Source organism: Schistocerca serialis, chromosome 4 (assembly GCF_023864345.2).
Source record: "Schistocerca serialis cubense isolate TAMUIC-IGC-003099 chromosome 4, iqSchSeri2.2, whole genome shotgun sequence".
Taxonomy (NCBI): Eukaryota; Metazoa; Arthropoda; class Insecta; order Orthoptera; family Acrididae; genus Schistocerca; species Schistocerca serialis.
In genome coordinates, this window is record NC_064641.1 from 25,362,211 (window position 1) to 25,375,819 (window position 13,609).

Sequence of the window (13,609 nt, forward strand, 5' to 3'; positions counted from 1 at the left end):
ATTACTGACTGTTAGTATCCACTAAAGGAAGAGTGTACAAACATATGCAATAATGAGTGAGACAAGTATGACAGACTATTAGCAATATTTTGAAACACTTAAAATTCACTGGAAACTTTATGTTTTCAAACTGCACATATTTTGAAAAACTCAAATATTTGTACTTGGGTGCTCACTGAGCGGTATCACTATGACAACACAATGAAACCGTATGTTTTATGTATTTGTGTACTTTCAATAGGACAGGGAAAATAATGAAAAAGAGTTCTCAGATGCACTTCTAATCTTATGTTCATGTGCTTGTAATGAATTTTAATTTTTCTGTACAGTTAGTACATGTACCACATAAATATGTTTTCTCTTGTTGGCACTGAGAAAAATACATTTCCAATAAAATCACTTTTCATATAAAGAAAAAAACAGCATTTTAATAAAAGAAGAACAAACAGAGAATAAATTATGGTATTGCGTGTAATTCACATTCAAAGGGGAAAAACATCTTTTGGTGGTCTTAATCACAACACTGAATATATGCAAAATTATCATTTTCATGTATTACTAATATTTACAATATACCTTTTAAAATAAAGGTAAAATATTTTGACAATATACATATAAACACACTTTACATAATAATACAGTTATTTTTTACAAGTACAAATTTTTTTAAAAATTTAGAGAATATAAACTGCAAACAGCAACCTCTAGCACCATAATGTTTATCTTCAAACATTCAAAATATCTCATCATTTTCCGAAACACAAATCTATATTACAATATATTTCTATAAACACACCACAACCATGATCAGTGAAGGTACGGGCGAGCTAAGGCTAGAGTTCCTGAACAAAAGTAAAACACCAAATTTCTATTTTTTTAAAAAAACATTAAATATATCATAATATGCAACCAAGAGGGAAAAATTAAGTCAATGATTTCAAATTTCATTTCAGATTTTTGGATTCTCCGAAGATTCTAAATGAAAAAGAACTCTTGGAAGCACATTCTATCTTGAAGTGAAGCTCTCAAGTTACTATATCAAAGATTCAAAAGCATACAAAACAATTTAAGAAATTAATACTTCACATTCATTTTTAACCTAAAGACATACAAAGCAGAAGAGCTCGTACTTTGGAAAGTGCTGAAAAACAATGTGATATACTTTGCTACAGTACAATTTTTTGTGCTCAATAATTGAGCTTTTTACTACAATTTGTAGATATCCGTCATACACATTCTTTCCTCAACTACTTCAAAGTTCATTTGAGAGCATACATCATTCAGCTGAAGTTGTTTCTGAACTGAGGCAATTTTTCAATTAGACTCGTTGTATAATCCGAGATAAAACATTATTGAAGGTTTCTCACATTTACAAAAGCTGAAATCATAAAATTTCTAAGATAATTCAGCTAGGAGATGTTTCAGCATGGGAAATTCCTTTCACTCATAACAAAAATAATATATGAGGCATGGCACACATATAAGCAAGGATAGTACATTTTGGTCCCATGTCCTAATGCCATCCACTACTCTTCAGAAGTTTGTACTCACTTGTTGCAGCAGTTGTCTTGAAAAGCAAGACTGGTGCCCCCAACACTTCTCCTTAGAATACAATGCACCCAATGCTGCAACTCATCTTATGCAGAGAGACATGCAGTTGCATAAATATTCCCATGAACAGCATCCCAACTGCTGATTGCTGCGCACCACCTTCTTAGAATATCATGTAAGTTCTCTGACTTTACCAGCTACACACTCCATGAACTTTCCACATGAAAGGACTGTTGATCTTAGAGGGTGTCAGGAGTTACACCAGTTACACAGTGGTGTCGACAAACTACATATCTTCATTACTTATGTATTCTTTGTAAGTAATATGAGTCGCTGATTCTGTTATGTATGTAAAACAAATTAAAATTTGGTTGCCAACTTGTCCTCCAGACAACAATTACTTACTAACAACTTTTCTTTAGAGTCCTTAAAACTGATTTAACATTATAGTGTGAAACAATCAACATGCTTCTTGCATTCCCACAATAGAAAATAAAAGTTTGTAGTTCAGTGATGACATTCTGGTAATTTGGGAAGACACTATGAAATATATGAGATCTATAACACAAGCATCACACATGGAAAGAAAATTATCTGTCAACTCACTTGACATTCTTTGTTCTTGTAGGTATCTGTCCTTTCATTTTTGACAGTAAATAGTTTTGGCACATTACAGAAAATTCTGATAAGCAAGTTATATACAGCTCATCAAAAATAAAATGCTTAAAATATAATTTCTAACATTTACCCAGAATGACTGATGAAGATATATTTCTGGGTGACCAGCCAGGTTGACTAGACAATTTTTCTACAGAACATACTTAATTCTCTTCCTCAGGCACTATGAGCCATAGTCTTTGTCAGTTTGGCTAGAGTCCAGGCAGTGAGCACATTATGATGATTAATCACTCACAGCACCTGATAAAGACAACCAGGCTACTTGTCAAAATACCGTGCTGGAAATGGAATTGCCACTGTGGTTGGAAACCTGGAAATATATCTTCAGGTACAAAATACACTTCAGAAACTTCATAATAACACCACGTATACATGTGGAACAAATACATACTAATATATATGATGTTGAACACAGCACTGAAATACATACTACATAAAGAGGATCAACTCTACAAGTCTTAACAAGAGCTTGCATACAAGTGACACTCAAGAATTTAGCACGCAATGTACTACATACGGCAACAGATACAATTGCTGTACATGCCACATACGTGGAATGTTGTGGACTTACTGAAGGGGGGGAGGGGGAGAAAAGAAAATATTGAGAATCTCAGCCTCTCTGAAAGAGGGGTTCCTCCTAAGGAAAAACGAAGAAAGAAAAAGGAATACTACAGGAAGTCATGGACAATGTCAATTACTGCAAAGGTGAGGCTAAGCAATTAAGAAAAATAACACGACAGGGTGAATGACGCAGCCTAAATTGGGAGTTTTATTATAATTTGTATTTGTTTTTCATATTGTCCGAATAACGTATCTGGACTCCTAAGCGAAAAGGTGCCATTCACTCATTTCAGTCATATTATTGATGACACTAATCACAACAGTGTTTTCTATTTCACAAACTGTCAATTTCAATAACTTCCCTTACTCACTCAAAGCTTTTCTTAAAATGACGTAAGCTCACACAAGGGATAGTTTTAAATGTCACTCTGAAAAAATAAAGTTACATAATGATTTGTTAATTTGCACGTACATATCTGCTGTCTTGATACTCACATTGCACTCTGCATTGCAATACTGCAGAAGGACACTGGAGGGGGAAGAAAGGAGTCACAGTGCATTGATAAAGTGGAGTATCATGTAAATTCATTTTCAGCAGAAATGAGGTACTGCACAATACTCCATTTTATCAAAAGGCTGCGCCATTTTGTTTTGGCTCCTCCAGTAGCTTTCAACGATATTGTGGTGCAGGGATTTCAATGTGTACCAGGGCTACAGACATGTAATGCAAACAAACAAAAAAACTAATTATGTAAATTTTGAGGTGATGATTAAAATTTTATAAAAACCACTTGTAGAAGCATGCAGTGACTGGCTTAGTGTTTTAATATTATTTGGAAAAAAAGCGTGCGTGCGTGCGTGTGTGTGTGTGTGTGTGTGTGTGTGTGTGTGAGAGAGAGAGAGAGAGAGAGAGAGAGAGAGAGAGAGAGAGCGCTACATGGCAAGACACACATATGACTACCAACACACAATATTTTTAAAGGAAGAAGAAGAAGAAGAAGAGGAGGAGGAGGAGGAGGGAAAAAGAAAAACAAAACAAAAAAAGGTCAGGTGAATTGAGTACTGGATCATCACATTGCAAATTTTCATTTTGTTACCTCAATTAATATTACTATCCTATATTATTATCCTACCAAAGGTTCTGTTCATAAAGTGCATTATTTTCTTTTCTTTTACTACATATACTGCCATTGTCCGTATGACAATTTCAAAACACCACTAGCATGTGGTCAGAGAGCTCTTACTAACAGTGATAAATCGTAATTGTCTCATAAACTGTTCAATTTCATGGCTTACGGTTACTGAATTTCTGACCACGTTTATAGGAATTTCTCGTTTCCTCAACTGTCTTGGCTCTGTGGGGGGGAACAAAATAAGAAACATAGGTTAAAAGATGTTAATTCAACACACACTGATAAGGTAATGATAAAAAGCAACAGTAAAAACAATACAAATTTTGTGTGTTTTGAAGGAATCATTGAGGTAAAAAACAATTAGAAGTAATGTAAAATGTTGCCAGATATTGTGAATACAAGCCTGGGTAAGTCAGAAATACAATTTAAGAAGTAAAATGGAAAGACACTAACAATGATCTTACATGACATCGGGCATAAAACATGAATGTGAATAATGGAGTAATAATAATAAAATTCAAGCAGCTTGCAGAAAAATGTTAGTAATAAAAAACAAAATAAAAAATCACAAAAGTACGGGACGGGGGTGTCAGAATATAAAATGACAGCATAAGGATGGGAAAAAGAGTACAGGAATTAAAAAGGGTAAATCAGACACAAAGGAAAAGGTTAACACAAATTTTGTAGCTGTGGGGGCAATAAATCAAAGGAGAGAGACAGATGAGTACAGACTATTTGCCTGAGCTTTTTCAATATGAAAGTTCCATAATGATTATGCAAATTAAGAAGTAAAACAGTGCTCCAAAATGACTGACTACTTTTGAAAGCAGCTTTTGTTCATTACAAAAATCAGTCTCTACAAGGGTCTACCAAAGTGTTCAGTGAGCAGAAAATGTATTTGCAATAACAAAACAAATCTGGACCACAGGAGACAGTCTTGTACTGCCATGCAGTATGATGAGAATTTTGAAAACATTAGGTAATACGTAGTTGCCTCATATATCTTAGGACATATAGTATTTCAATGAGAAAGGTACATACCTTCAGCTTTAAAGAAAGAACAAAAGAGAAGCTAAAATGTCATTATAAATTATCTCAAGACACCAATGGCATGAAAGTAGTGGCACGTAAACAGGAGTAAGGAGGATAACCATTTACCTGACGAGAAATATGGCATGTGAAACACACATCTGATGTGAAATTTTATGGCTTATGGGAGGAGGAGGAGGAGGAGGAGGAGGAGGAGGGGTGTTTGAAACTCAACAATTATCAAAAAGCTAAAAGTGGGGCCTGTTAACACATTTTGTATCTATGTCATTGTTATGACAATCACAGAGCAGGTGCACTGAGAAAATGAACACACAACTTTATTTTATTGAAAACAAAGTAAAGATTTTATACCATGTTTTTAAACTCAGACAATACTATACAAGTAAAGACATTCATGAAAGCCTTCAGCAATACAAAACTCGAAATGATTGGGACAGTGCTATACAAAGTAAAATCAACAGTGACATGCTGTAACTAAAAGGGGACTGAGATAAGGAATGAAGTAAGGACTTCTAAAACATATTGACTTTACTAAACAAAGTGAGTTTTGCGAATTGATTTGCAATATTGATCAACATAAGGGTAAAGTTTATTAAGTGATTTTTTGTGATTGAACAATTGTTTAATCAGTTATAAATGATATATACATTACGTAATGGAAGTAAAATAATTTGTAAATGTTTACAAATAATGTGTGAATTACTACTAAAGGAACTTATGGTAATAAGCATACATGCTGCACAACCAGCTGTGGGACATGACAGTAGTTTGTGGATGATAGTAGCAAATATTATTCATCGCCTTATTCACTACCGCCTCCAATATCCAGTTTTTAATTCCTCCACTATTTCTATGACTATTTTACTTTCCACGATTGCCTACACATTATAATCCACCTTCCTGATATGAACTGAGTGAATCCTGCCTTATACCCCCATATAAATCATTTGCACACCTATTGTTTTTTCTTTTCATCCGTTTCACATAAATTATTCTTTCTTTTTGATTTCTTTTATAGTCCTCTATTTGGTTCCATTAATTTCCAACATGGAATTATTCTTTCTACATAACTTCTCTCTCTAACCCCCTCCCCCCCCCCTCTTACTGCGCCATCATGCCCTCTAGTGCATTCTCTTTATCCACCAAAGAAGGAAGTTCCCAAACTCAGAGAATGTGTTACATTTTTCACCACTGTATTTGTGGGTTTTAAAACTAACTGAATTAGACTTTTTGATTCAGCACAAGGTCAACAATTTTTGTTTTCATCTCACTTGTGTGGATATATTTTGATTAGAAGAAGGATTGGGTAACTGAAATTTGCAGAAGATGAATACATATGAAAAGATATCCATACAAAGAATAAGAAAGCATTTACATCACAGTTGTGAAAAAGTGCACCTACAACAGAAGAATATAAGCTATTTGTGACACTATGAAAAACAAATGTAATGAGACACCTTATCTCTAAATCAGTTGAAATGGTCAAATGCCAGCTGGAATAATGAATTTACAAAAAAACTTACTTAAAAAAAGCTTGCTTTCAGGCAAAAGCAATACTGGGTGATTAGAATAAATATTCATGCCACATTCTCATTAATCTACGAAGAGTATGTATGTTCATGCATTTTATTGCACACATAATGGAGTTCCATTTGTCCTCCTCACAGAGTCCACATAAAACTGCTTGACCAACCAAAAGACTGATTACAATCCCATTATTTCGACATCACACTGAAATTCGCATTAAGTACATTATACGTCATAATGAAATCCTGTATTACCAGGAAAACTTATAACATAGAATGAGAAATATGGGGAGTAAAACGAAAGAAAGGAAGCAGCTTTATAATCACTGTTTGCCGAAAGTTAAATCAACGCTTATTTGTACAAAATGTTCAAAACCATTCCCACTTGGTAAGTGTAGTTTATAAAGCCTTTAACTGGTTTACCATATTCTTTTCCAACATATATGATTTGGCCCAACATCTATAGAACATTACATTGAAGAAATTATATATTTATATATATATATGTGTATATAAAAGAACTGTACAGGCAATTTCTTTTAGCAACTCACATTCTGCACACATTCCAACATAATTAATAAAATAAAAATTTGCTTAAAATTGCACATTGAAGTTTTCCCTAAAAGATGTAGAACTAAATGCCCAAATTCCATATGCTGTGCCACTCAATATTACCTTCATATTGTACTTAATAAGAAGAGAATTCTAGATAAATACAAGAATGTGTAAATGTATTGCTAGACAGACATAAATACTTCATTATATACATTTGAGCGGTCACATCTGGAAATCTCTATCACTGTTCCAAAGTATTGCATACACAAATGGTGCATAAGTACAAGGAATTGCAAAACATGAGGCACATAATAGCATCTCCACATTACACGCTAACTGGTTATTTTGTTCACCTGCCATATCAGAGAAAAAGTAACAAAGTTCTTCACAATATTCTCTGTGCGAAGAAATAAATACGAAGATACAGAAAAATTTAATAGGCAAAAGTCTGATCATGAATTGCATTCCTGGTATAGTCTAAATTTAAGAACCATATTGAAACAAAAATGTAGAATGACGCACATCACAATCATGGGACATTTCATGTCACTTGTAAAGACATAAATATAATACAGTTACACTTATTCTCAGAAAAGAAAATTAGGTAGCACAGAGACCACGTGAATCACTGTCAACCTTACAAAAAAGTCTGAGTATAAGAAGCACTTTCCAACACACATAGTAACTTCAGTGACAAGTGTAGCTTTTGTGGTATGTAGCACAGTAACATTGACACGAAAGTTCACATATCACCAGCTGATGCCCACGACAAACCCGAGGAGGAGCTTGACTGGGCAGGTGCCGTACCTCATTTACCCATTCCGACCAATGCTTCGTCCATCAATTCGTCATCAGTGATGCATGGTGACACAGAATGGGGAGAGGGGGTCACCAGGGGTGAGGCAGCTGGAGCTGGTGATTTGACTATGTGCACAGAAACAGATGGTGAACCTGCAGGAAAGGCAGGTGGTGGAGGGGGAAGAGGAGGAGGTGGGCTCCGTCTACGGCAAGGAATAGAAGGCCCTGCCACTTGTAATGACTGTTTGGCAGCTGAAAAATCTAACAGCAGCTCTGCTGCTTCCTGTGCAGAGGGAGCGTGCGAAGAGACTGTATCTGCAATAGGTCCCGAGTCCGACATTTCAGAACTATTATCACCGGACGGCAACACCGAAAGTGAACCCGCTACTGTTGCTGCTACTGGAAACCTTGCAGAAGGCGAAGAAGGTCGTGGTGGGGCTATGGGTTGTGAGGGAGTTTGCTGAAGCTGTAAAGACAGTACCTGTCTTGTACCAGGTACAGGACTTTTGTTACCTTCGGCTACTACTGATTTTCCTGGCACAAATTTAGAATCGGGTCTATCTTGCACCGGCTGAATCACTCTGTCCACCACAGTTGACCTGTCGCTGCCCAGTGACACTGCTGTTGAGTTCGACCCACTGTTGCGTGCTGATAATTTGGGTATCTGAAATTTGGTATCGAGGCTTTTAAGTGGTGGCAGTGCTACCTCCAGTTTGGAAGATGTTCCAGTTCTGAATGGATCAGCAGCTACAGTATCCGTTCCGAGAGCTGCACCACTGCCTTTACGACTGTCACCCGGTTTACCACCAGCACCAAATGGAGATCCAAGTCTGTCACTGGATCCCTTGGCAGGGCGTGCCGTTTTCCCATCTCGTGTGCCCGTCTTCGGCGAACCACCGAGTTGCTTGGATCCACCAGTTTTGGAACTACCAGCCTTGCCACTACCGCCAGTCTTGTTCGACGTGTTTGCCGGTGAACGAGCTCCACTCACAGACCCAGATGACGCAGCAACTGTCATCACTCCTGTTCCGGTTGCTGCTGTAGATGCAGATCCTGATGTGGTACCATTTGATGGTGATGTCTGTGACCTAGGTGGGCCACCTGAATGTGGTTTCTTTGAGGCAGGACCACTATTGACACCAGGCTTCAAACCAGTATGTGTTTTTGGGGATCCCGTACTTCCTGTCGACGAACCACTCGACTGATTGCGGCTTGCTGGCTTCGAGTCTTTGGTTCGTGTTTTATTGATAGTAAGTTTTATACCATCAGAACTGGGTTTTACCATGTACTCACCAGGCTGCTTAGGTCCAGTGGTGTTTCCACTATTTCCTCCTGCTCCAACTGTACCAGGAACACCACCTGACCTGGAACCATCTTTTACTATACTGTCACCTTGTTCACAATGCTGTGCCGTTAGCTTATCAATGACAGCTGACAGTGAGCCCTTTCGCTTGCCTGTGGGATTAGTGCCAGGTGCTCCTTTGCCTCCACTGCTGCTTCCACTGCCACTTGTGCCACTAGGAGGTGTTGTTCCACCACTAGAAGCACAACTCGTATTCACTCTCTCGAGAGTAAGATTGCTTGATGACAAATCCAGTTGTTTCAATTTCACACTTGATGACTTCAGTTTTGGACTTGATCCAGATCCTGTGAAAGGACAAAACACAGTGCCTGGATACCACTCCAGAATGATATAAAATGAACTTAACGTAACTACTATCAATACATGAGACAAGAAGTTTTTGATATAATGAGCTTAAGAACAGACTATGTTTCTGGCAATGGCTATTTTATCCTCCTGGATGACGGAAAAAGAATCGCTAAGTAATATTTCTGTCTGAGAATGGTGTCATTACTTGCATATTGTACCAATAATAGGAACAAGAATTATAACACTATTTGAAATAAAAAAAAGGACTGACTACTTACCAACTGCTGGAACAAGACCAAGAGGATCAGAAATATATGGGGTACATACGATGTGACTCTAATCACTGTTTTAGCATTGCACTAATTCTACAGCTCAAATAAACTCAATTGCACATGTCATTTATCAGTTTGGAAGTCATCAGAATCTGTAAGAACACTGATCCTAATGCTTTTATTAATTAATCCAGCTATTGCTAACTGGGGAGATTCCCACATGCTTATGTTATTTCACAATCGCATCACCATTGGTTGGTGGACCGCTAAACAGATCAGCAGGCAGAAGGGTAACCATCAGCAGAAAAACAGAGTGCATCATTAGGCTATGAAACTTTCGTCCACCACCTAACACACTGACAGCAACAAGTAATTTGCAGTTCTATATCTGTTCACCTACTGAACATACCATGAGCAATACAGCAATAGGTAATAAGTGAAATGTATGTGGTTGTCATACTGTTAAGAAGTCTTTCACAGCAGTACTGTTAAACAGAATGTTTTCAGTTCTCTTTCCACATCAACTACACCTAAAATCTGAAGTTTTCAAGAAAGGTCCCCATCACTTTTGATAAGAACAAATAACTATTAAAAATGCAAACATGTTTTACTTTTTATGCTTAATTGTTAGTTGTCAAATTACAATTGCCTAGCTAGCATCACCATTATGCCATGGAGATTGCAGGGAATTTACAACCCATCTTACCCACCCAGCCAGAAAAATAATAGAGCTGAGGTGCTCTGTTCAAAAATGTCTTGGTATCAGGGTACCAGATATTTACAATATTTCCCAAGTATTAAGATAAGACAGTTTGTTTGTACAGTTTTAGAAAACAGTGCTTGGTATCAACACTAAGTCAAATAAAGAAATCTTGAAAAGTTAAAAATGTGTAAACAAAGCCTCATGAAGATCATTTTTCAGAATACACTTCTTATATCAAGCATGTGCTAAATTACAGATATTAGCAATGTACTTCGTAATGCACAGTAGTATAAACTTCATGCAGGAGGACAGCAGAGCAGTGTACTTAATAGTATACATTCTGACATGATATAGGCAACCAAGTGAACTCTATTTGAAATTGTTTAAAGGAATAGGTGTATGGCATTGTTCGATGGGAGACCTCAAGAGGTTGTTCACTTGCCTAGGTTTTCCTCTTCTGCACACAATGATCTCTTTCCATGCAGTTTATGAGGGTTGTGCCTTAGAGGTATCTGCTGGATGTAGGTGAGTGTAACGAATATGTGTATAATGTGGAGTCATGTTTGTGTTTTATGCTATTGACAGAAGGAAGAGGGTGAATCCTGGTGCCGACACATACTCTACTCTCGAATAGCACAATGTGGACCGCTGGACTTAACATTCCTGACTGATGGACACAAAATATTTATAACACTTGCCGGGAATACAGAGTAATAATTTTGATAATTTGTTCATATGTTGTGCCTTTTGAAACATGAAAGGTGAAAAATAACAATGAAACCACTGATAGATAATTAGTGGGCAAGAATGCCTCATCCGGGATATGAAAATAAAAGAGTTTTGCCCACTCTGTAAAAAAAGGAGACAGGTGTCCATTTGTGGTAAAACAGACAACATAGTGCAATGGTGAGGATGGTGTATGTCTTTCATATTAGACTGTGTACTGTGCATTCTTGTAAACAGGACTACTAGCTCATGCACGCTCGTGCTTTTAGGCCAACAGTATCATCAGCTATGACTCATAAACCCTGGAAATACTATGATCAGACTATAGAAATGTGGAAATGATTTTCAGGGCCAGATGAATGCATTCTACTTGTTTCATATGATTTAAGGGCATGCCAAGATATATTTTCTATCAGGATAACATGTCCTTGACACATGCATCCCATACACGCAAATGATGGTGGTGACAATAATGCGCAAGGGGAAACTATTCATTTGTGCCTCCCTACAACCACTGGTTGTTGAAAAAAAAAAAAAGCAGCTATGAAAGTGTAATTATTAGTGACTAAATGGATTCCTTCACAACTGATGTCTTCTCCACTTAACATCATATTTTCCACAAGAGTAACCGTTCATAGCACACACTCAAAATAACACTACAGTAGTTTGGAGGGCATGTGATAAAATTCCATATGATACCATAGCTCCCTAATTTGAAAAGCTACGATCTCTTAAAACACAAAGCTGTGTGATCTCTGTACGAACATGAGGTGTGTTGTCTACCTCCAGCTGCATATCAAAGATTACAATAATTCTTACTGCGATGAGTTGCTGTCATTTTGTGACAGGAAAGTGCATTAACAAGCAATCAAGTGGATTGTTACAATATTCTGACTGATCGATGGAATGCACTTTGGGGTCCATCTGCACCAGGTGTAAGTACTCTGTTGCTTACATTTCATTAACCTGTTTCTTTTTATTTACTTCTTTTAAAAAGACAAGACGACTATCAATCTGCAAATGAGTGACAGGTGACGCACAGGCATACTTAAAGAAAAAAAAAAATCTGTGAGAGTTCATGCATATGCCTCCTCCCCACCTCCAACACAAACCCTCTATTCCTCCAACACAAACCACCTCTCGTTAGCATTCCACTATGAGTTTCCCATTGATTGTTGTACATTAATCTCACATAATTTAAAAGTCTGAGTGCTACAGCCTCATTAAAAGCAATTTTCCTTGACATTTTTAATATGAGATACATAACAAACAAATTCTTCAAAGGGCTGAATTTTCAACAAAAGTATTACCACTAAGCATTAATCAAATATATTAAAAATGCTTAAAATGACTCCAAAACATTATGAAAGGTAACAAATTGTGGGTTCAAACAAACAACATTGGAACCAAAGGACAAGATATATAATTGAAGGAAGAATATATCAGGTTCAATCAGTTTCTTATATATCAATGCACTGTTCAGTGAATCAATGAACTACACATTAATCAATAAAAAAAGATACCTAAAATTTTACGCTGTTTATGTGGAAACAGTTAGAATCATTGAAAAATTACTTATGGGCATTGGATCGCAGTAACTATTAATTCTGACAAATGAGCAACACCTATGTAATACTCCAACACTGGACAACAGTACACTATTATGTCACAATTAATATCAGTAGTTGGCAAAATAGCATCAAAAATGTAATACTGCCACTTAGATATATACCACATTGTCACTGTGCTCAGAGATGCGCTCCTGCCGTCGTAGCGGAAGGAGCTCTCAGCCGGTGATGGCCGGTGCAACGGTAGCTATTGGGGTTTAGGCCTCGCTGACCGCTCTGCTCTACAGAGAGTTCCTTTCGAGGCGCCAGTAGCACTTGGTGGATCGGCGGAAGGTTGAGCTTGCTCCCTTTCATCGAAAAGCCGCGTAGCTCGCGGAGAAGCTCCATTGTCGTCAAGAGTCACTGACTCACAGTAACCCGTAACTTCGGTTACAAACCTAGCGAGACTCTCTCGTTCTGTGTTAGGGTTGATCAGTGCCAGGGGCCCGTTCACGTCGGACCACCCCGCGTACTGTAGGCCACTTCTCTTCCTCCGCACCTCCTTTAGGTGCCGCGCCACTGCACCAACGGCGCACGCTAGGCCTTAGGGCATTCCCCCTCTTCTGTAGGACCTACTATTAGCCTTTTCTTTTCAGAAAAAGCATAATTGTCGTGCCCACCCATACCAAATAAAGCTCCTGCAAACACTACGATGGCAGATTCCGCCGGTGTTTCCCCCGCCCTAACCCGCAGCAAGGCTGCAGCTAAAGAGGCGCGAGAGTCGGCTGTTCCCGTCGACGTCAGCGTCCCGCTTGCCGCCGTTGAGGAGGTGTTGGCCGACAAGGACCGGCAGATCGC

General features: G+C 37.7%; 1 protein-coding gene across 1 annotated transcript in view; it reads right to left on the reverse strand.

Annotated features, from left to right (window-relative positions):
- Nucleotides 1-530: 530 nt before the first annotated feature.
- The window catches only part of LOC126473346 (mediator of RNA polymerase II transcription subunit 1), a 221,400-nt gene continuing 208,321 nt past the window's right edge, over nt 531-13,609 (reverse strand). Inside the window, exons 13-14 of the mRNA XM_050100343.1 lie at nt 9,146-9,499; nt 531-4,145 (exon numbers count right to left, since the gene is read on the reverse strand). Coding sequence (XP_049956300.1) covers nt 4,009-4,145; nt 9,146-9,499 — 491 coding nt within the window. The 3' untranslated portion in view covers nt 531-4,008. The remainder of the gene's footprint in view (nt 4,146-9,145; nt 9,500-13,609) is intronic.